General features: G+C 47.5%; 1 protein-coding gene across 2 annotated transcripts in view; it reads left to right on the top strand.

Annotated features, from left to right (window-relative positions):
* The first annotated feature begins 1,692 nt into the window (after positions 1-1,692).
* The window catches only part of Fam114a1 (family with sequence similarity 114 member A1), a 64,604-nt gene continuing 41,879 nt past the window's right edge, over positions 1,693-24,417 (top strand). Inside the window, exons 1-3 of one of the 2 annotated variants that reach the window (XM_021640685.2) lie at positions 1,693-1,810; positions 9,959-10,311; positions 20,765-20,852. In XM_021640685.2, the coding sequence (XP_021496360.1) occupies positions 9,967-10,311; positions 20,765-20,852 (433 nt within the window). In that variant the 5' untranslated portion in view covers positions 1,693-1,810; positions 9,959-9,966. Of the gene's footprint in view, positions 1,811-2,583; positions 2,729-9,958; positions 10,312-20,764; positions 20,853-24,417 lie in introns of those variants that run through there. The other variant, XM_021640687.2, reaches the window with a different exon arrangement.

Genomic DNA, 24,417 nt, shown 5'->3' with positions numbered 1-24,417 from the left:
AAGGGAGGGCTCACAGGGGGAGGGCTCACAGGGGGAGGGCTCACACAGGGGGAGGGCTCACAGGGGGAGGGCTCACAGGGGGAGGGCTCACAGGGGGGAGGGCTCACAGGGGAGGGCTCACGTACAGGAGGGAGGGCTCATAGGGGGAGGGCTCACAGGGGGAGGGTTTACAGGGGGGAGGGCTCACACAGGGGGAGGGCTCACAGGTGGGAGGGCTCACAGGGGGAGGGCTCACAGGGGGAGGGCTCACAGGGGGAGGGCTCACAGGGGGAGGGCTCACAGGGGGGAGGGCTCACAGGGGGAGGGCTCACGTACAGGAGGGAGGGCTCATAGGGGGAGGGCTCACAGGGGGAGGGTTTACAGGGGGGAGGGCTCACAGGGGGGAGGGCTCACAGGGAGAGGGCGTGCAGGAGGAGGGCTCACAGGAGGAGGGCGGCTCACTGAGCTAGAGAGGACGTGAATGCAGTAGCTGGTGTGCTTGGGCGTGGCTTAGGCGCACAGCTGGAAGCGGTACCCCTGTACCGGTACTGGCTGGAGCCCCGGAGGGATGGCGTGGAGGACGGCAGACAGCTCTATTGTTATCCCTCGTAGAACACCGCCTGTCTACCCGTTCCTCAGCTTCAGCGTGTGGATCATCACGTGTTTGTTTTCCTGCAGCTGGATCCCCACCAGGAAATGCACCCCAGGCAGAATGTGCTCCTAGGCCCCAAGTGAGACCTGAAGTAACCGCTGGTCCCCATCGTGGCACCCAAGTGCAGCCTTCACGTAGCTCAGCTCTGTGAGCGAAGCGGAGAGCCCTTACTATGCCCCGGGGGCTACCGCACACGGCACACGCAGGCGCGCACAGCCGCGGGCCGCCCGCCGCAGCCAAGCAGCGACTACCAAGCAGTCAACTGGTTGACAAAAAAAAAACGGTCGGCAAGAGACAGGCCAAAGGTCACACCTGCTTTAACTTCATAAATTCTTAGCATGTGCGTGTCGTTTCTCAAAGGAAAATGATGACCAGCGAAGGAGAAAACCAGCCTTCAACACATGGCTCAGAAAGACCCACTGTGTCTAAATCCTTTCCCCTATTTTCGTATGAATCATGTACACGTACATATTTACAAAGTAGGCCTTACTAAAGCACACGCTAAAGCTTCCCTGCCGCTAACCAGGCCTTCAGCCCAGTTAGGGAAGGCCTCACTGCGTGGCCTTCATCGTAATAAATCGTGTTTTCAGTAGACACAGCAGACCCGATTGTTTGAAGTTGGTTAGCTCATGTCCTTAATCCCTGATTGTGGGATATCCAGATCCTTACAGCTCTCTTTAACACAAGCAGTTAAAATCAACACACACACACACACACAATTTGTTTGGGTAGGAAAAAAAAAAATATATATATATATATATATATATATATATATGCCAAATGCAGATGTGCAATTCCCAGGCCAAAGAGGATGAACCTGGGCTTTGATCCAACATTTCCAAGCTGGCCTTCTAGAAAGTGTGGCTTGCTCGACTAATTCTTTTTTGTTTTTAATCACACCCCACTCCCACCGCTGACGTGGTCAGGGAATTCCGCCTAACTTAGAGCCGGGAATCCCACAGTGAGGGGCATCGCCCAGCGAGGAGAGAGGACTTCTTCAGGGGCGCAGGGCTGCCTGGCCTGGGAAAGGAGGCCCGCGCCGGCCGGGACGACGGGGCCGCGACCGCGGGCCGGGGCGGAGGCGGGCGCCCGGGGCGGGGCGGCGCCGGTCCCTCCCTGCGGCCGCGTCCCCGCCGGCCCTGCCGACGTGGCGGGGCGCGCGCACTCGGCTGCCAAGCGGTAAGAGCCCGGGGCGCCCTCTCCCCTCTCCCCGGGCCGGGAGGGGCCGCCGGCCGGGGTCGCGTGGGGACGGAGGCCGGGGGAGTGCGCGGCGCGGCCGAGGGCCCTGCGTGGGTGCGGGCGTGTGAGTGTGTGTGTGTGAGTGTGTGTCGCTCCGTGTCCACGCTCGTGCGCACACCCACACGCCCGCACGCCGGTCTGCACCCTCGAACCCGCCGGAGCTCCGCAGAGCCGGCGTCCAGGCGCAGGCCGCTCTGCAAAGTTTCCCCGGCGTCCCAGACCGGCGGCGGGGGTCCGGCCGCGCCCCAGCCGGGCGGCGGGGGTCCGGCCGCGCGGGGCTCGGGTCGCCGTCCCGGGGGCCCGCCCTCGCCCAGGCCTCGCCCTCCGCCTCTTCATCGCCCTCCCCGGCGCGCCCGCTCCCCTGCCCCTGCAGCACCCTGCCAGCCCGCCGGGGTGCCCCGCCTCTTGGGCGCCCTGTCCCCCAGGCAGCCCCTTTCTCCTCCCGGGGTCCGGTGAGTACCGGCGCGCGCCTGGATTCCCTACAGACGGGGCTTTCTGCGGGCCGGGGGAGCCGCACCCCCGGACCTCCCGGTAGAGCTTTTAGACCAGCACCCTCGGTCTCCCCCCGGGGGGCCACCAGAGCGCCAGCCAGGGGTCTCCCCGCGAGGCCCAGCTCCCCCGGCTCCCCAGAAGCCCCCTCTCCCCAGCCCACGCTCCTGGCGCCCTCCGCCCTTTCTTCCACGATCCCCAAGTGTTCTGCTTAACTTCTCACGCCGAAAGCCGCCCGCGGGGGAGTGAAACTCCAGGGACTCAGGCGCGAGGGAGCCAGCATGGAAGGAGTTTGGGAAGCGGGCAGCGGGACCCTCCTGAATCTAGGGGATTCGGGCGTAGCTCTGTCCTTCTTCACACCAGACCTAGGTGAGGCATCGTTTCCTTCAAGTCAATATCAAACACAGTGTATTTCAGGTCAGCAAATACTTGTGGGTCACAGTCCCGAAGGGTGACACAGATGGAGAAGTCTGCGGACATCTCAGAAGAACGGAGACCCAGGCGCAGTTAATTGTTGGGAGGGTGTAGAGCAGACAAAGAGCGATTTCAAAGCTGAGGATGACTCTGAAATTGGGTAGCTAAGGGAGTGGGAATTTGCCCGACAGGAAGACATGATATCACAGCCGGGAGGCTTAGGAGCAGGGTGAGAAGCGAGAACCAGGGTGGGTAGCGGGGTGAGGGGCAGAGCAAAAGTGGAACAAGTGTTGAGTTGCAAAAGATAGGGTGGCCCTGGTCGCGAAGAGCCACAAATGCCACACAAATACCCCTGTTAATGTATGTATATATTTGTGTGTGGGGGGGTGTTGTCTGTGTGTTTGTGTCTGTGGGTCGTGTACATGCAGTGCCCGTGGAGGCAGAAGAGAGCGAGTCCCCGGGGGCCGGAGTCACAGAGGGTTGTGAGCTGTCACGTAGTTTCTGGAAATCCAACCCACCCAGGTCCTCTGGAAGAGCAGCCAGGGCTCTTAACCTCTGAGTCGGTTCTCCAGCCTCCCCCCTCCCCTTAGTTTTTAAGCAAAGAAAATACAGGTCTCTTCTGTGCTTCAGAAAATACCTGCCAGGTGTAGAGGCGGGCCTAGGCTCTGAGTGTGCGCACTGTGAAAACTGGACAGATCCGGGAGCTCCTCCGCGGCTCCACCCTGGGCCTCCTTTTGTAAAGTAAGGGAGGCAATCCTGGACAGAGTATCATGTAACCATGTTAGAATCTCACCAAGTAGAGCCATTTTTTAAAAAGCCATCTACCGTCACTAGGTTTTTATGCCATTTTAATAACAAGAAAATCATGGGCGCTAAAAGGCACAATGAAGGTGGCTCTTCGAATAAATTTAGACTATGAGCACCTTGAAACCCTGTCCTCATTCCTCTCTGCATTCAGGACTTGCGAACAAAGTTTCCAGATCATGTTATCCATTCCAGCCTCATGGAGGAGGGAAGTGGAAGTTGAGTGAGAATGAGCGAGTTGTTTGCCTACAAAGAGACACTACAGCCAGACCAGGAGGCTGCCCCTCTTGGCCTCAGAATCCACCTCATTGTTCCTCAGAGGTGCATCCTGGCTGTCTAGAGCTCATTGTTGGTGTTAGGTATTTGCACATACTCTTATCGATCTGATGACTGATGCCAAAGCCATGGTCAAGAACCTCCCTTGCACTAGTCCAGGGCATTGTTTATTTTTCACACTATCTTGCACCATTATCCCTCTATTTTCCCTTCCTTCTTTTAATTGTTTCAGTGCTAGGAATCAAACCCAGTGCCTTGTGCGTGGTAGGCAAGCACTCTTCCACTGGGCCACATGCCATCGCTGGATGGCTTTTTGCTGGTTTTGTTCCAGCTCCTCCCACGTGGCTCATTTCTGTTACGTAGTTCCTCTGCCTTCTGCTCTTACTTGGGGTGCCATGCCATAACCGCTCCAATGGTTCTAGGCCCAGTTTAGATGATGGATAAATTTGCCCATGAAAATCTAACTCATTCCCAGCCTGCAAAGGCTTCATCATGCATTCCCCTTCCTCTCATTGGAGTTTCCTGAAGCAGCCTCCTTGTTTTCGTGGGTCAAAGCCATGGGCATGCTGCAGAGACCAGTGTTCCAAACCAAGAAAATTCCACCTGTGCAGATAAAATGAGCAGCACCCATTCCAGACACACGGTCCTCACTGTAGCTCGAGTCCCATGAACTGCACCAGTCCCTGCTCAGAAATAGCTGTCCACTTAGAACACAGTTTCTGACAAGAGGTGACAGACAAAGGGCACAGTCTTGGAACTGGTGGCATGTTCCCCATCACAGTATCATCTAGAACCTGCGGAGGTCTAGCAGGACAAACAGACGAAGCGTGAGAATAGCTCAGGTGGTACAGTGCTCGCCTAGCATGCCCAAAGCTCCAGCTGTATCCACATAGTGCGTAAAACAGGCATGTTGGTGGGTGTCTGTAATCTCAACACTCTGGAGGTGACAGCAGGGGAACCAAAGGTTCAGGGTCATCCTTGGCCACATAGCAAGGGCAGTCTAAATGACATAGCATCCTAAAAAGGGGGGGGGATATTGTTTTGGTAGGTAAAAGCAAAAAGTCAGACCTGTAACAGAAAACACAGATAGACAGACAGACAGACAGATAGATACATAGATGCAGATTAGGGATATAATTAGAAGTTAAGATAGGGCTCATCCCCATAACCATTTTGGCCTTTGTGGAGTATAGCATTCTGTAAATTCATTTTAACAAGCCTCCTAAACAGCTTACGGATGATTTTTTGCCGATTTACGAAGGGCTGGTTTTTGCTGTTGGTTGAATATAGCCTGGACACCAATGGCAGACCTTTAATTGCAGCAGTTTTTCAGTACTTCAGGTGAACTATTCCAAGGCAGTTTGACCACTGGAGGTAGCTGAGGGCTGGGGGTCCTGCCCTCTGCTGCTTCCCTGGAAGAGGGGTTTTCCCAGGAGTCTCTCTGGGCTTCTGCCGTGTACTTACATGTATGCTGGCACTCAGATCAGCCCATGGTCCTTGTTCATCATCCTCTTAAGCTGTATTCTAGAAGCAGGCTGAGCCGGTACCCAGCTAGCTTGAGGCTTCAGAGTTTTGCAGTCAGCTAGAAGCTGTAGAAAAACCCAACTCCTACAACTCTAAAGATCCAACAGCTCCAGGACTATGGGCTGTCGGTCTTGATATAATCTTGGACCCTGGATGTAGAAGGAAAGAGGATGCCAGTGCAGTATTTCTAATAGGAGCACACGTCTTAAGGACTTTCCATACCACGTGGGAATGAATTTCTACCCAGGCTTGTGCAGTTTGGCATAACAACAACAAAACCCTAAAATATTTATCCAAGAGTATAGTAGCTAAGACCTCTCAAAGGGTAGACAACCTTTGATAACTGTGATATCCAAGGGTGATAAGCTGCGAATGCTTACTTCCAGAGATTATGTTCCTGGATAGAGCAATATAGATATTAGCCAGTCATCTTAGGACATAAATTAAAATTTGTTGACATACACATAGGTCATATGGCATATGCCACAATATGTTAGAATGCCTGTGAGCGTTAAAATAGCATAATTAAGACAAATCACAGAAGTATCCATTGAGTTTCATCTGCCCACAAGTGTTTATCATGGCCACATTTATTCTCATATCCCTGCTTACAGAGAAGTAAACTTGCTGTACATGGTGATATACATCTTTAATCTCAGCACTGGGAAGGCAGAAACTGGCAGATCTCTGTGAGTTTGAGGATAGCCTGGTCTATAGAGCAAGTTCTAGGCCAGTCTATATAGTAAGACCCTGTCTCAAAAAGAAAAAAAAAAAAGCTAAAAAAAGTGAAGTTGACTGGTACTTTGTAATTATCCAGATTAATAAGGGTGTTCAAGTTAGTTTACAAAGAAGTAAAAGTATCAGATAAGGTCTGTGACTAGCTACAGTTGACAAAAACAAAACAACTAACAAAAAAAAAAAAAAAACAGATAGGAATGATGTTGTTTGTGGATATCGTTGCTGTTCCTTCTTGAACCTGTTCTCCAAGCTCCTCTCTGAAAGATCAGGCAAGAAGACAGGAGTAAGAGAGAGAAATCTTTAGGCTTCCAGGTCTGGGCTAGACGGTAAGCATTTCCATTTCTGGGGACTCACAGCCACACGGTCTGGGCTGCATCTGCAATGATTTGCCATTATAGAGAAGTGATAACCCCGTGTGAATAGAAAGGCTAATCTCTGCCCAATAAAGTTTTATTTACCTGGCATGGAAGGACAAAGGGCAAGATTTGACCAGCAGGTTGAACTTTGCCAACCCTTTGCCTGGGCCAGGGCCAGCTCACAAAGAAGTTTCCGTATCGACTTCTCAATGACAGTACCTTTCCAAGTGCCCCTGCTGCCCAATCCGTTCAGTTTTGCTCCTGTGACCCAATATGTGGCCTTTCTCAGCACAGCAGCCTCGAGTGAGTGTTCTTTACTGCTTCAGCAAGGTTTTGGACAGACTCCTTGGTCTCCCACAGCCAGCATTGACTGCCTTAGACTTCACACACAGCCAGAGCGAGGTGAATGACCTTTGCCTTTCCCATCGGTAGACTTGCTTGCAGGAGTGTTGGTATTCCAGTACATGCCTTGGTTTAAAAAGGAGATATCCTAACTTTTAGAATTTATATCTGGAGTTTCCTCCCAAGGCTCATGTGCTGACAGCTTAGTCCCTAACTTGTCACTAAGAGGGAGGAGAGAACTTCAGAGGTACGGCCCAGTAGAAGGAAATCCAGTCACGGGGGGGGGGGGTGCCCTGGAAGGAGAGAGTGAGACCTCGATTCTTCTATTTTGCTTCCTGAGTATGAAGCGAGAGGTACTGGCCAGAGCGACGTTCATTCTTACAATGTGTGACCTCACTCCAAAAGTTCTGGGCTAAACAGGTATAGACCAAACCCTCCCATGACTGAACCCTCCCAAGATGTGAATGGAAGCAAAACTTCCATCTTCGTGGGCTGATTATCTCAGTGATTTTGTTATAGCGACAGGATGTTCTGAGATGTGAAGGAGCATCTCATCATGGCTTCACTGAAACCACCTGCCATAAGAGCACGGGCATTCTTTGCACAATCTTAAGCATTGAGCATATTTCTTGATATATGCAGAAAACACATGTGTAAAACATATATTTTTAAAAAGCCAAGATCCTGTCTTCCTTGGATTTACAGTATAATAAGAAAAATACCTCAAGTAACTTTAATCAGATAGTTCTAGCTCTCCAAGGTGAAGTAGAAGCAAAGCACTCTGGGAATTCAGAAGAAACATTATTAAATCAATGTGGGAAACACAAAGAATGAAAGAAGTGATGGTTTTACTTGGGCCTTAAATGTATAAGCAAAGCAATGCATTGGCCAAAAACAGAATAAACAGTCAGCAGACTTCTTATCTGGCTGCTTAGCCAGTACCAAAGTCCACAGAGTCACGTATGCCATCTTAGAAATTGCTTTGCTGTGCTGCCCATTACAATAACTACATACAGCTCACCTGGCCCTTGGTGATTCTGTGCTGTTCTGGCAGCCCCAGGCCCAATTCAACCCATTCCATTTAATCCATCCAGTGGAGCAGCAGCGTCTCCAACCTTGAGGTCTGGTAGAAGGACAGGGGCAATGACACAGCCCCTCGAATGTGCTAGTGCCCCTCGCCTTTTTGTGGGTCAGCATTAATGAAGGTCGTGTCTTCTGTCGTGGAGGATTAGATTTTGGTAGCCAGCTGCAGTCTGTTGTGAATGTGTCTGCAGATAGTAATATTGTCTGGTTTAACGCTTAGAATGGGATAGTGGGAGCTAGCCTAATGGGATCAGAGCATCAGTCCTCAGATGGCAGCAGAACAATGTGGCTCCACCTCAGTGGGGCTAAGAATTGGGAGTTTGTTTGTTTGTTTGTTTGTTTGTTTTTTGAGGCAGGGTTTCTCTGTGTAGCCTTGGCTATCCTGGATTTGCTTGGTAGACCAGGCTGGCCTCGAACTCACAGAGATCCGCCTGCCTCTGCCTCCCTGAGTGCTGGGATTACAGACTTGCGCCACTGTGCCAGGCTGATATACAATATATTCTTAAGAGGCTGAAGTCTTCCTGGATAACAACACTGAGATTTAAAGTCTGTTTCTGGGGAGAAATGCAGGATTTATTATAAAAAACACCCAAGACAAGGAAACCTGCTGGAAAGAAATCCCAGCACTCAGGAGGCACATGCTGGTAGATGGCTAAGCTCAAAGCCAGCCTGGTCTACAGAGTTCCAGGATAGCCATGGCTACACAGAGAAACTCTCAAATTAAATAAAATAGAATAAGACATGGAGAGATGTCCAGTTGGCCACTAGAATTACTTAGGAGCTATAATTCACAAATTCTAAAATCCACATACTACGGAGCTTCCCATTTTTAGTCGTTATGGTTAGTGATTTTGTTGTATTAGCACACCTACACAGCCCCTACCACCACTCAACTTTAGAACATTCTTGTCCCCTCCAAGAGAACCTCCTCTTCATTAGCAGGCACTCCCCATTCCTCTTTCCTTGAGCCCCTGAAAGAGCCACTTGTCTGTTCTGTGTCCAGAGGGAGGTGTTGGAGAACCACAACAGGCAAGTCATGTATGAAACCTGTTACAGAGGGCTGTGATCAGCAGGAGCCGTGCGCCTCTAAGTTCTTCATGTGTGTGTTTGATGACACTGCAAAATGAACAGGACTTTAAAAACAAGCTCACAGATACACTTTTCCTTCAATGAAATCTTCCCATTCATTCATTCATTCATTGGCCGTGTGGAGGGTTCCCACCTGCAATGACTTGCTTGTGGAGTCAGGGCCACTCACAGGAGTAGGTCTTCTCTTTCCACCGTGTGGATCTGGACTCAGACTTGGGTGATCACCGGCTGTTCTTTGTTCTTTTTTTTTTTTTTCTTTGTTGTTTTCTTTGCTTTTTTTTTTGAGATATGGTCTCTCCCTAAGAAGCCCAGGCTGTGCTCAAAATCATTTTCCAGACCAGAACACTGAGGCTTGGAGGGAATACTTTCCATAAGTGACAGAACTGAAGCTTGAGCCATGTCTGGTTTTGAGACTAAATCCTATCAGAGCCCCGTCTGCAGCACTGGCTGCCTCTTACCAGCAGGCTCTGTGACTTACACAACACACATTTACTCCCTTACAGTGTAGAGGTCAGGAGCCAGACACAGATTTTTCCTTGGGCTTCGATCAGGCTCTGGGAGGGAAGGATGGTTTCCTTGGCCTGCAGCCTCTCATAGCTGCCCCAGTCCTTGGCTTGTGTCCCTCCCCACTCCTCCTCAAAGGGCATCGCTTCAGGCTCTGCTTCTCTCATCGTATCACCTTCTTTTCCACCTGTTGCTCTGCTGCTCCCCCATGGCCAGCCTTCTTCTGTTCATTCTGGTGAGGACTCCCGTGACTACAGTTAGGGCCACTCAGAGAAGTGAAGACAGACTTCCCATGCCAAGATCCTCAGGAGCACACATGTAAGAAAGCACTCACAAGGTTCAGGGTTAAAAGACACGTCTTTATAAGCCCCTAGTCTAGCCGCACAAGGTCACATAAGGTTACTTCTTCCTACTTGACACAATTCTGTCACTACAGGCTTTGAATGAATATTTGTGATCCCATTGACAGATATTAAAATGTCTGATGATGCCAGTGACACCATAGCCAACAGAGTCAGAGAAGATGCTGCCGAGATGCCCAATAGTGGCTTCCCAGCTGAAGATGCAGAGGAGCAGCATGGTCCAGATACAACTGCAAATGAGCCAGTGCCAGCTGGCCACCCAGGAGAGCAACGTGAGATCGCAGCTGCATGTGCAGAGACTTCCCTGACAGGGCTTCCTCCACAGTCCGAGGCCAGTGCCGCCGACAAGGACCGCCTCGATGGAGAAGTGACTGAGGGCACCCTCGTGGAGTGCACGGATCCCGTCAGCCTCGAGGGAGACACCGGCTCTGAAATACCTCTGAAAGAACAGAACGACGAGGTAAGAGTTGCCATATTTCAACCTAAACTCTCCCTGACACCCAGTCTCTGGCCGATACCTGTTGCTAATAATGCAGTGCCACAGACTGGGTAAGTTATCAAGAAAAGAAGTGTATTCTGACTCACAGTTCTACTCCAGGGTAGAGGGCTTATCTATGATATCCACCTTCTTGTTAGCAGTGTCACACTCAAGGCATCACTTGGCAAGAGACAGGTTATGCATGAGACACTTGCCAACGGCTGTTCCAGCCTCCCTGTTCTCAGTCTAACCCGCTGATGGATTAGGCTCAGAAGTGAGTTCACCTGCTTGTGGTAGCAGAGGCTTAACCAACTGTGCTCATTGTCTTGGGTGCTGGGAATCAAACTCGTGGTCTCTCTCCCATTCTGGGCAAGTTCTACCACTTAGCTACACCCCTGGTCTGTCCTTAAAGATCTCACTTCTGCCTGGTCCATGGAAATTAAATTCCAACATACATTTCAAAGGGACATTCAAAACCATATTCTGCAGCGAGACCACGTTCAGCCCACCAAGTGCGGTACTTTGCGCCATGTTGTGCTGCTGGGACAACATCAATTCTCTTTGTCTCGATTTTTTTTTCTATAAATGAAGCGTTTTCACACAAAGACCTTGATGATTGCTTCTAATGTTTTATGACTTGGATTCAAGGTGTAGCTTATCTTTATCCTCTCTCAAAGATAATATGTGCTTCCAGAGAAAGGAGGGATTGCTTTTCCATCACTGGAAATGTCCAACCTTTTGGCATTGACAGGTTACCTACAAAATTTACTCTCAAGAGTCACACAGTCAAATTTAAAAAAACAACAAAAAAATGCAAACCAATCTCATAGTGGCCTTAAAAAGTTTCCAATTCTGTGTTGGGTTGCCTTCATAGCTATGTTGGTGCAGGGTGGACTGGCCTGGAATTCTAACTAAAGCCAAATGGTTATTCTGTGGGGATGGAAGGGAAGAGACTAGAGAAACAGCTGGGCATTTGGATCAGAGATGGAAAATATCCACAAAAGCTTATCACTTCTGAGAGGTCATGTACAAGGCCTTTGAAGCCAGCCATGGACTTCCTAAAGGATCACAGACTCTCAGACCAGAGGTTCTCAGATGTAGCCAAGCATTCCAGCCCCTGGGAATGCCTGACTCCTGAGTACCACTATAACAGAGTCTGATCCACAGAAGGAGCTCCAACATATGCCTTCTAAGGAGCCTCGAATAACTCTCATGTACATCAGGGTTAGAAATAATTGTTCCAGGCCAAAGAACCTTGAAGAACTTTTAATGACTCTTTGAGTAGGTGATCTCCTGGTACCACTTTAGCTCTAAAATTCTGTGGTGCTCACTCAGCACTTCAAAAGCATCTGAAGAGGGTTGGGTATTTGGCACAGTGATAGAGCATTTGACTAGCATGGGCTGTGGATTCTCAGTGCCACGAAAGTGAAAGCAAAGATAACAGCGTTTGGAGAGAGCAAGCCAATGCATCCTTTCTGCTCTAGGTAGCTTGGAAAATTTGTCATTAAGCAGAAGCAATAACTACAACATAGGAGACAGACACACCTAAGCTTCAGGCGGGCAATCTGCATACTATTCTCTAAGTACACAAGAGACCCTGTTATTCATCCAAAATAAAGAAGGGAAGAGTGGGGATTCAAGCTAAGTCTTCCTAATTCTGACCCCATCCCACATACTTGCTGTTTCTGCTGCAAGGAAGTGGTTTGAAACTATAAGTAGCACTGATTTATAAGTTAGGATGTGGACATAGCTCAGCTGACAGCATGTGAGAAGCTCTGGGTTCAACCGTAGTGCCAGATAAAATCTCAGCAGGATGAGGAAGCAGGAGGATCAAGTTCAAGGTCATCCCTGACTATATAGTGAGTTTGAGGTCAGCCTAGGCAACATGAGACCCTGTCTATATATAATAATATTGGTAAAGTTTAAAAAACCACATCATTTGTTAAGACAGACTTGAAGAAAACCCGCTGGACCACTTAAGAGAAATGCCGCTAGGGGCTGGACCACTTAGGAGAAATGCCGCTAGGGGCTGGACCACTTAGGAGAAATGCCGCTAGGGGCTGGACCACTTAGGAGAAATGCCGCTAGGGGCTGGACCACTTAGGAGAAATGCCGCTAGGGGCTGGACCACTTAGGAGAAATGCCGCTAGGGGCTGGAGAAACGGGGCAGCGGTGTGAACACTTGTAGCTCTTGCAGAGGACCTGGGTTCAGCTCCTGGCACCCACATAGTGTAAATCCAGTTGCGGGGTATGTGATGCCCTCTTCAGATCTCTTGAAGCACTAGGCCGAAGGCGTCTCCCAGGCACCAGGTCCACACATGGTGCACAGACATACATGCAGACAAAATACTTATACACGTAAAACAAAACTTTGAAACATCTAAAAACTTTTCACTAGAAAAGCAGCTCTGCTAGTTCAGAGTCCATGTACTGTGGAGTAAATTATGCACTCCAGCTTCAGACTTCTGGTAACTATAATACGGTCTTAGTGAAACAGTGAAAGACACCACTGTGCTCCTACTGGATCCGCCATCACATGAGGCTTGAACATGTGGAGTGAAAGGTGATGAAATTCGCATTGAATATACCTTAGAAAGCTTAGAGCTACAGGTACAGAGTGCCTGTAAACAGATTAACCTGGCAACAGCTATCCCACCCCTAAGCCCTACACTATAAACACACACACACACACACACACACACACACACACACCTTTCTGCTAGCATCACAAGAACTTTGGGTTGGTGGGCATTTCCCCATAACAAGCATCCCAGGGGTATCTAAACGGCAGTGTAGAAACTGTCCACAGCCCATAGCACTGGGGCTGAGGCACTGCATCCGGAGCTTAGCCAGAACCAAGGGGGGGAGGGCAGTTGCTTGTGTGCCTGCTTGTTTCTGGAAGGGTAGAGAGGGGCTGGAGGTCAGTCCCAGGTCAGGTTTTCTTTATTTTTGAGAATTTCGTATACAATGAAATGTAATCATGTCTACTCCCATTTCCACCTTTCTAACTCCTCCCGGTTTTTTGTTTCTTTGTTTTTTAATAACACTAAGGTAGAGTTAGTTTTGCCCATATGTATAAGGGTGTGAAGCCAGCCACTGGAGCATAGGAGAGCTCTATCAGTGGCCACAGCCTTATGAAGAATGATTGGCACCCAGCAACTATTCACTCCCAGTAGAGCTTCAGGGAAGGTGCGGAGCCTGGAGACCCCCAGGCTTGGCTGGCTCCAGCTTGTGCAGGTAACACTAGCTGCTATGCATTCGTGATTGTATTAACCACATCATGTGCAGAAGACAGCACCTCAAAACTTCTCTTCCTCCTTCAGTTCTTGCACTCTTCCTGCCTCTCTGATGTTCTCCTAAGCTCTGGGGTTAGTGGAGCTAATAGAGAGGAATCATTTAGGGCTGAATACTCAGGCTCTTATTCTCAGCACTTTGACCAGCCACGTATCTCTCTATTGACTATTGTCCACTGGTATGGGAGTTTGGGTAAAATCAGGGATTGAAGGGATGGGCTAACCTGAAGGAAGGGGGGTCTGATGTGGAAGGCTACCATCTCAAAATCAACTTAAAAAGTAAAGTGAAGGATAGAGAACATGAAATGAAAGGTGAGGGGGTGGGAATACTGAGTTAAAAAATTAAGCGAGGATAGGAGCCAGGGGTACGTTAGCTAAACCTACTAAAAGCCTTCTGGAAACCTACTAGTTAGTAAGCTGATTTCAAAATACAACTGAAAAAAAAATATGAACAGAACTTTACAGTGAATAGGTGGACAATGTTGCTCCCCAAAGACATGGGTTATTAAAGGAATCTCAGTTCAGGGCAGGCCCCCTGAGGTATGCACAATAAAGGCTATTACCATTGCTTTTGGGTGCTCACCATCACTCCACTGGGTGACCCTGTGGCTGACGATACCGCACACTTTGGCTGCAGAACACAGAGCAGTGGAAACTTCTTTCCTGTTGGCTAACTTTCCTACTGCTGGCAGTCACTGCGCATGCTGCTGGAGGAGACGTCAGGGTCTCCGCGCTGAACCCGGAATGCGGCAACACTGCCCTGCCGGGCGAGATTGCCTGCTGGTGCAGTCCTGGCGTGGGGGTAACTAACCTCTTCACGATTTGCTATGAGGCTGCTGCACAGGAACGGATTTCCAGTTTGGTACCATGGCTTGGGTGGTCATAGGCCCCACGGTAGAACTTACCATTATTTTGGTAAATAGGCATGCTTTCAAATTGCCTTCAAAATATTTATGTTTATAACACAGGGTCAGATTTAAACCCTTCTGTGTGGGGACAAATTTAGTCTCACTTAAGGAACTATGAGAAAGGACATTCTACTCTCTCCCTTACTTTCTATCCTGAGTTCCTTAAGTTAATATTAGAAGTGATCAATTTGATGCCTAATCTTCAAATACTGGTTATTCATTGTACTTGCTTTTTGTTGGATATTTGCAAGCAATCTTCTTGCAATAAAGAAAATAACTATTAATCCAGATAAATATAAATTCTTTAGGAAAAAAAGTTAGAGAGGCAGGAAGGAAGGAAGCCTTGAAATAGAAGTTCATTTGCAAATTGGTTACTTGGCTGCTGAACACAGGTTCCTTAGTAAGGTCAGAGTCTATTGGAGAATAGTCAAGCTCCTAAAATATCTAAGACCCTAAAGTATCTAAGCCTCATCACCCTGTAAAAAAGTTTCTATGGGGAAAGTGTCTACTAGAACACAGTAGACTTTGTCACCCTGTGCATAAATGGCTGTCACTGAGTGCTCGGTGTAGTAGCTTTGAATCCGGGTCCTACCATTCTCTTCACATTCACCTGACTGGACTGAGGCTGTATCTTGACAGATAAGGTGGTGTGGCCAGGACAGGGACAGAGCAAAAGACGTGGCCAGCCGTCTACCAGACTGTGGACAGTAGGCAGTGGTCTACAGAGACCGTGTAAAAGTTCTTTCATGTTGCTGTGCGCAGGCAACTCAGGGAGAGGCCATCTTTACTTGACCCACAGTCTCGGGGGCTGGGGCCATGGGGACTTTGTCCAGACATCACAGTGTCAGGAGCATGTGGCAGAGGACATGTTTCACCTTGTGGCAGAGGGAAGGAAGATACAGGAAGGGGTCAGGACCCACCTCGCCCCCAAGGATGTGCCCCTCTCAGGGATGCCCTCCCTCCTGCATTTACTGTCTTCTAATAATCTCTTAATGCTACGAATCCACCAAGGATTCCTAGTACACCTACCATGTTGTCACCCTCATTGTCTCTGGAGACACCATCAGACACACTCACAGCGCTTTAGGCGCTCCTAGGTCATCTTTATCCTCAGTGGTGGAGAGTGAGAAGATGAAATAGATACCTTCCTCTCCAAGCTGCTTTTGGTCATGGTGTTAATCACAGCGATAGGAACCCTAACTGAGACACCCAGCATCTGAGAGATGGAGGCAGGAGGCAGGACCACAAAGTCATCCTGGAATACTTAGAGAGTGGAGGGCAGGTTGAACGTGTGTTAGAATCCATTGAGATGCTTATCGAGAATCCACATGGTGGTTCACACCTTTAGTCAGCAGTCAGGAGGCTCACAGAGGCAGGTGGATCTCTGTGAGTTCAAGGCCAGCCTGGTGTACATAGCGAGACCCTGTCTCAACAATAACAACAAAATTAGGCCTCTGGGTTCTGCCTTGAGATGCTTTCATGCAGATGATCATAGAAGTGCCTGGGACTCCACTTCTAGTGTATTGCCCTGATGACATTCCCGAAGCGTCTGGGGGTAAGTGTGGGGATCCATAATACCAGGATAGAGAAGTCTAATCAGATGCAGAGGCGATGAGCAGATCTGAGTCCATGGGACCGCAAAGTGGAGCTTTCTGTAGACGCTTGTTAAGTGGCTGGGAAAGATAGCTGACTTTGAATCTGTTGGCATCTGGGTGGTTGCCTGAGCTGGAGAGTGGAGGTCACTCAGAGGTTAAGTAGAAATAAAGACAAGAGACAAGCCTTCAATCCAGAGAGCTCTTGTCTCTAATACAATTTTGATCTTTCATAGCTGTTAGAAAAAAAATTTATTTATTTATCTCTTTATCTATCTATTTATTTATTTGGTTTTCCAAGAGAGGGTTTTCTGGAACTCACGCTGTAGACCAGGCTTGCCTCCAACTCACAGAGATCCACCTGCTTCTGACTCCCGAGTGCTGAGATTAAAGGCGTGCACCACCACCCAGCTAGAAAACTATTTTTCTCATACTCTGTAGAAGCCAGAAAAGAAGTTGGAATAGTGTGTTACCTCTTCTCTCTGTAAACTGGATCCCTAGCCACACTGTATATACTGCAGTGATATTTTCAAATAAACATTGATGGACGTGGGAGGTAAAATAGTCCATGGAAACTGTTTCCTGTGTTGGCTTGTCCTCTGTTCTGTCCTCTTTGGTGCTCTGTCTACTACCTTTCATGAAAGGCTCACTGGATTTCAGAGGTAGGCTTATTTCCCTGAGAAGAGTCCAGACATTAGTAAACAGGATCCTCTAGAATTCAAAGCTGAGTGGAGAACCATTGACACAGGCAAAAGCCTTTTTTACTGTTTTATATTGTATTTATTTATTTTGTGTGTGCACATGCGTGTAATGTTTGAATGCACATGTGTTATGGCTCATGTATGGAAGTCAGACATAACCTGTAGGCATCAGTGCTCTCCTTCTACTGCGTGGGTCCTGGGGAGTCTAACTCAACTCCTCAGACTCGGCAGCAAGCCCCTGCACACACTGATCCATCTTGCTGGCCGAAAGCCTTTCTTGTGCAGGAGATGTAAAGGTAGGAAGACTCACTTAGATGGATTTAATCTTGAAGACCTTTCTTTTCAGATATTCAGGTGCTAGTAAAAAGTCTGCAATTAAAAAAGTCACCAATTAAAATCGATTTCTGCAATTCGGGATGCTGATTAGCAAGGCATCAGGTGTGAATGTCCATGATGGCTGTCTCTGGAGCACGGGCTTCCTAATGAGGATGCCCTGCTGACCTGGACTGTACACATTTTATTGGGAAGAGGACAGCTCTCAGATTGTAGCTTAATCTAGGAAGCCTACAGGATATCATCCTGTGTCAGTAAGAGTGTTCTAAAAATAACTCAAGTCACAATACTAAATGCTGACAATAAATAAGTAATAATGAAAAGAGGGCAGAGGCCGTGCTGGGCTTCAGATAGTTTGTGTTGGATCCCCAAGGGATGAGGCTAGAAGGTTCTCAGTGTGGTGACAGAGGAAAGTGGGACTTGTGGGAAGTAGGGCCCAGGAGGCATTCCTTAGGCTTCTGGGGAAGCTGTCCCTCATGGGACGCTTGAGCCTTCAAAGGAATGGGTTGTTAAAGTATGCGCCCATGCACAGAGGTGTTCTCGGGCTTCTTGTTTTGAGGGTAATTCCCTCCTCACATGTTCCCACATTTGGGACACCATCCACCTGGAGACCCTCAGCAGAGCCAAGCCAGTGCTGGAGCCTGCCTTGAGATCCCCAGAACTATGAGCAAGCAAGCATCTGTTCCTCATACGACGTGCCTGCCCTGGGTATTTTGTTATAATAGAGAAAAGTGAGCTGGTACCAACGCTATGAAACGAGAGTACTTTCCATCTAAATATGGTTAAAAGTTTCAGATCCTTCTGAGAGGTCAACTAATAAAAGACTGACACAAGCCCATAGCTTGACAAGGAAGGCGTTGTGACTTTGATGCAGATGGCTTCCTAAGGTGGCGGCAGGAGGAATCTGTCCGTCTTAGATGGAGGAGCGATGACAGGAGTGGGCACAGAAGATAGGCATGAAGAGGAAAGATGAGGAGCCCAAACCAGAGACATTTGAAAGAAACCCCTTGTCTCTGTGGTGATGCTCTGCTGGAGACACCTCAGGCAGGAAAATGTGAGAAGTCACAGCAGGGAGAGAGAAAAGCCAGGAGACCTCCAGCAAGGCCACAGAGGGTCAGGGGGAAAGGACAGTGGTAACTCAGAGGACTACGTCATTCCCATGAGAACAGAAAGGACTAGTCTTGTCAGTTGGCTTTGGTATCTTTAGATTTGGGTTTAGGTGGATTATGGTGCATAAGCTGATGTGTGTATTGTATATGAAGAGATCTACTTAGATGATTAGTTTGATTTAAACAGTTTGTATTTTTAGTTTATGAAGACTACAATTTTAAACACTCATATTTCCCTGGGGATTTATATTCATCTCACAAATCTTGGTTCTGTATACAAGACCAGTAAACTGAGCAGCCACTTTCAAAGGAGATTTGGTCCTTTTTGTTTGTTTGTTTGTTTGTTTTGTTTTGAATCAACTCAAATACATTTTGTTTCCTTTTCAATAATTGTTATAAAGCTATTAAATTTAGAGTGCGGGCTTAAAGACCTAAGTGTTAATACAGTATTCCTAAAAGTGGAAGAATTTCAGTGTAAGGTCAATAATGTGATAATTCAGTTATTCACAGTAAATTGGTTTTCAGATCTCATCACCCTCTTAAGTTCCATAAATATAAATAGGACAGAAAAGGTTAAATGTACATGAAAACTATTTAGCATGGCTTTGGTGCTTTAGCCTTTCTACGTTTAATTTTTAAGTCTTCCCAGTGTTGAATTATAGATACTACTTGGAAATAACTGAGGCCATTACGAGTCAGACCTTCTGACAGAGCTGTAGGCACCCAGGACGGCCTACAGACTCCCTACCACACCGAGGCTCTTTTCAGAGTGCCTGTGAGTTACAGAACTCGAGGAAGGCCTGGTCTCGTGGGTCCCATGGCTGACATGCCTGGGACGAGATACACACAGTACCTGATTCCCCTCTCTCTTGGGGATGGGACACCAGGTTGGTCTTTTATCCTTAACTCTGGAATGTTTATTTTCCATCTAAATGTGAATGGTCTTTGTGTTTGATGGACTCGTCTAGATTTTTGCGTTGTCTCTGTTAATAGTTTTGAATTTGTTCACCTAAGTTAGTTTGTTTTCCTGGAAATCTAACCAGGAGCTCCCGGAAAGCTGGACAAATGCTCTGTGACTGAGCCACACCCCAGCCTCAGTAAGTGATGCAGTCATTTTGGTGGTGATAATGATGATGTTAAGGATGGAAGTTGGGGCCTTGCTCTTGCCAAGCGAGAGCTCTATCGCTAAGCGACAGGTCCAGCTTATAAAAGTACTTTTTACTTGACGTTAAGTGGGATACCAGCTATTTTGATGCCTTTTCTATTTAAGGAACTTTGAACTTGATGGAATTCTGCATCAAAGTTATTGGTTCTAAGATATATATATATATATGTATATATATAAATTTTTCTGTCTATACTCATGTACAATTACGTAAAAGTCTACGATAGCATTGAATGTATTTCCCCAGTTATGAGAGCTCTCTTCTGCCATGTTAAATATTTTTAGGACCACACAATGGTTGCTCTTGTTCAGAGGACCAATTGCATTTTATATTTTATTTATTTATTTTATGTGTATGGGTGTTTTTGTCTATATGTGTGTCTATGTATCACAGGCCTGATACCTACAGATTTCATAAGAGGATATCAGATCCCCTGGGACTGAGCTGTAGATAGTTGTGAGCTCCCGTCTGTGCTGGAAATCAAGCCTGGTCCGCTGAGAGAGCAGCCAGTGCTCTCCCTGCTGAGCCATCTCTGCGCCTCTCTAATTATGCTTTAGATGTGCTTGATGGGGCCAAGTCTGATTTGCCCCTACTCTACAAACTCAACCTACTGAGTTTATGGGAAGGAGGGCAAAGTGCAGAGATTCTCACAGGACGCCTTCTGCTCTCTGAGTTAGGCCGGGGACGGCTGTGTTAAAGGAGGTGGAGCATACGTGGGTGAGGGTGAGAAAAAAGCTCTACGGCAGCATTTAATAATGTGAGAATCGAGTTGATCCACTCTACTTATTTTTGTTTGAATGTGTCTGTGTGTGTGGTTGCACATGCCCACATGACATAGCACACATGTAGAGGTCAGAGGACTTTGTGGAGAAGGTTTTTCCTTCTGCCTGTACCTTGGTTGCAGAAATTGAACCCAGGGCATTAGGCCTGCATGGCAAGTGCTTTTACCTGCCTAGCCCTCTCATTGGTCCTATGCTGTCATAGAGGTTTTGAATCTCTTTTGTGTTCTAGTGTGTTGCATTTCCCTGTTCCCCAACTTCCACCCCTTCCCCCTGCTAGCCCTTGTCTTTCATGTGATGAGGGACCACAGCTCTCCTCTCCTATTGGGCCAAGTCCGCAGGAGCCAGCCCCTCCGTTACTCAAAGTACATGCTGCAGTGTGGATCAAGGTACTCTTTTGACCTGCATACACAACCAGCCTGGGAGATATGGTTGCTTGTCAGTGGGTTTTGTTCCTGGGCCTTCTCTGCACCTCAGACTTCATCTCTAAATGCATGCTTTTCCATTCAGGGGCAAAGTGAGTGTCTGACCTGCTGCTGATTTGTTCTTCTCAGGCTGTGGACTCCCCACCACAGGCAGGAGGATGGGCAGGCTGGGGATCCTGGGGGAAATCTCTGCTCTCGTCTGCATCAGCCACAGTAGGTAAGTGTTGGGTGCTGCAGCGGAACAGAGTTCAGAGCCTGATGGCACAAGAGGCTGCCGTGCTGTGCACTGATGGGGATTAACATTTGCCCAAGAGAAACCACTCTCAGCGTCTACTGCTCTAAGGCCATCACATATGTTGGTACAGTTGTTCTCACAGTGACTCCGTGAGGAGATATCCTTACTCTCTCCATTTTAGAGAGAAATTCTGAGCCACAGAGAGACTATGATACTGTTTGTCTAAACTGGCATGGCTTAGGGTGGGATTTGAAAGCCATGAAATATGGTTTTAAACCACTATCTTACACTATCCCTTAAAATATAGATTTAAGATATATATGAACATATTTATGCATACACGTAAGTGCAGAGAGAGAGTAACAAACACACACACTACACGGGGTTTTTTTCTTCAGATTGAGTCTTACTGTGTAATCTAGGCTGACCTTGAATTTATGATTCTCCTGCCTCAGCCTTCTTAGTACTGGGATTATGTGTGTGCCCACCACACCCAGCTTAATATATTCTTCAAGCTGTGTTTTTACATCCAACTTTCTTTTAGCCAAACAACTCTCTATTCTCTAAAAGAACTTGAAGTATCTTGATTAAAAAAAAAATTCCACCAGCAGGAATTTTTTTTTAAATAAAAAAAGAAGAAGATATGCGGGTTGGAAACACACATAACTGTCTCAGGACTAATAATGTTACAGTCACCAAGTGCTGACCTATCCCTGCACGCCTGGCTCCTCCACGCTGTTTGTTTCTCACTGTGTGATTAAATTAACTTATTTAAGTAAATCTCGTCTCCTGGATATACACTTTACATTTTTTTCTGTACTTGTGTTTTTAAATAGAGAAAAAATAATGGCTAAAGTCTTCCCCAGCTCAGGTTTCTAGGTATATTTTTTCACTCGCATTTCTTCTGGTATTTTTCCCCCTTTTTTTAAGTTGAAAATATTTTTTTTGCATATACTATATTCTGATCATGGTTTCCCCTTCCTCACTGCCTTCTAGATCCTCTTCATCCATCCAACCTCATGTCTTCTTTCTCTTTAGAAAACAAACAGGCAAATAACAAAACAAACCAACCAGAATAAAACAATAAACAAACACACAAAAAAGAAAGAAAAAGAAAAAACACAAGAAATGCACACATGCACACATACATATACACACACACACACCAAAAAAAAAAAAAAAAAAAAGCCCAAACAAAGTGTTATGAGACAAGAAAATATCTCCAAGATTACCCCTGAGTTTATTTGTACTGCCCGAGCATTGCTGGGCAGGGGCCTCCATGAAGTGTGGATTGCACACCCACGACTCCCCCAGAGAAAACTGCATTTCCTTTGTGATCAGTTGACACCCGGAGCTAGCTCTGGGTTAGGGATGAGGATTTGTTTCCACTTCTGTCAGCACTAGGACCCCATCTTGTTCAGATCTGTGCAGGCCTAGGTCAGTGGCCGTGTTTGAAGTCCCTCTACCTGAGGCACCATGAGGATGATAAGCACAGTGTCACCGTCATACCGTCATGGCCACTTAAAAGCCCTGCTGGTTCCCCCAGAGCATAGCCGTCAGCTCAACCGAGCCTAGAGCTTACAATGCTGCATTTCTGAGCCCCGTGATTGTGTCAGCCACTCTTGCCCGTTCCCACTCACTGGCTTAGTTTCTTTGGCCATTGCTGTTGCACAACACCTTGGCAAAAGCAACTTAAGGAGAAAGTTTATTTTGGCTCACAGTTCTGGGGTGCCGTCGGCCTCGGCTGGGGTGGGTGACAGCAGGAGCTGCGATGACTGGTCACGTTCCATCCGAGTCAGGAAGCAGAGAACGACTAATGATTGTACGTGGTCCACTTTTCCCTTCGTTTCTTAAAAAAAATGACTGTGTCTTACTTATTATTATTGAGAAGAGGGGTGAGCATGCCACACGTGGAGGGCAGAAGAAAGCCTGTAGGACTCAGTTCTCTCTCCACCATGTTGGTCCTGCAGACTGAACTCAGGTCATCAGGCTTGGTGGCAAGAACTTACCTGCAGAGCCATCCTGCTGGCCCACTGTCCTTTTCACACAGCCCAGGATCACAGCCCAGGAAATGGAGCCATCCACAGTGGGCAGGTCTTCCTTTAATTAACTTAATCATGGTAATCCCCTATAGACACACCTAGAGGCTAATTTAGCATAAGTAACCCCTCAAAGGTGTGTCTGGAGGAATGTCTGCTGAGTAATTCTAGACTGATCAAACTGACAATCACTACTTTTATCGCTTCTCAGTAATGATAGTATTTTGTAAATTCATCAAGGGGTTAATCTAACAATCATCTCTGGAAAACATCAAAGACATCAACTATTTGTCTAGGTGTTTCTTAATCCAGCAAGGTTGATAATCAAAGTTAACTGTTATAGAGTCCAGACAAAAGCACTATGTGCTGGGTTTGTTTGTTCTGTCCTTGAATCTGTTTGTGTGCTGTATTAGATTGACTGATTTGTATGTGTCAAACCATCCTAAAAATCAGTAATACTTTAAACATAGATAAACTTATTTGTATGCCTGACAAAAAACTAAAACAAACAGCATGACAGGAGATGGTGTTTGGGGTCCCAAGGCTGGAAGCAGACAGCAGTAGTTAGGAGTTGGACTCTCAAAAGATAATGGAAAATCACAACCAGAAGTGGGGTTGGAATAGGGCTCAACCATTTGCAGGGACTCTGCAAAATTATGGGTTCCACTATGCTGAGCCCTTTATGCTCGAACAGATAACTCCAAAGCCATAGTCACACAGATATCCCTGGTTAATCTCAGCGGGGCACACACACACACACACTCATGCACCCACACACAGATGCACACACAAATAAAAATGAATGTGAGAGAGATTTGAGGGGAAGGTTAAAGGTGGACAGAGGTGGTCGGATCTAAGAGGTGAGGATAGTCAGTATGCAGAGTGTACATATGTAAAATTGAAGATTAAGACATAGAAAAGCAGATTCCTTTAAAGTTATGAGTTGTGCGTGAAGTAGGGTAAGCTGCAAACCAGGTGTTGAGGCTCAGCTTCCACGACATTCAGAAACAGTGTCAGTCCCAGCCAGGGCTTTGTATCCCTAACAGTTTATCATCAGGGGCAAAGCAACTTATTAGAAAGCAGGGCACTCACCATTGCAGAGACACTCTTGAAGGTTTATAAATTCCTGCAGAAAGTAAAGAAAGAAAATAACCGCATCCAACGGCAATTGCTTTCCACTCACAGCCTCGTGTAATTCAGGGTAATTCAGTTGCAGACAGATGCACACACGACCACATTCTTTACACAGGGCTGACAACTGCACTAGAAACACGAGCAAACCTGCAAAGGCGGAAACACGGCAGTCATGGTGGCTGTAAGTCACAGTCGGCAGGAACGTGATCAGGAAGTACACACATGTGGAAGGTGCTGCTGGGAGTGAGCACTGTAGCACGAGCGCTAGGAAGTGAGGGCCAGTCTGGAGGACGTCCGACCTGCCGTGGTGGGAGACGAGGGCTCAATGGCTGTAGCTTGTACTTGCCCTTTTGGCTTCTCTATTGGAAAAGCTG

Source organism: Meriones unguiculatus, chromosome 12 (genome assembly GCF_030254825.1).
Source record: "Meriones unguiculatus strain TT.TT164.6M chromosome 12, Bangor_MerUng_6.1, whole genome shotgun sequence".
Taxonomy (NCBI): domain Eukaryota; kingdom Metazoa; phylum Chordata; class Mammalia; order Rodentia; family Muridae; genus Meriones; species Meriones unguiculatus.
The sequence above is the reverse complement of the archived record's forward strand: the minus strand, read 5'-3'. Positions and strand labels throughout refer to the sequence as shown.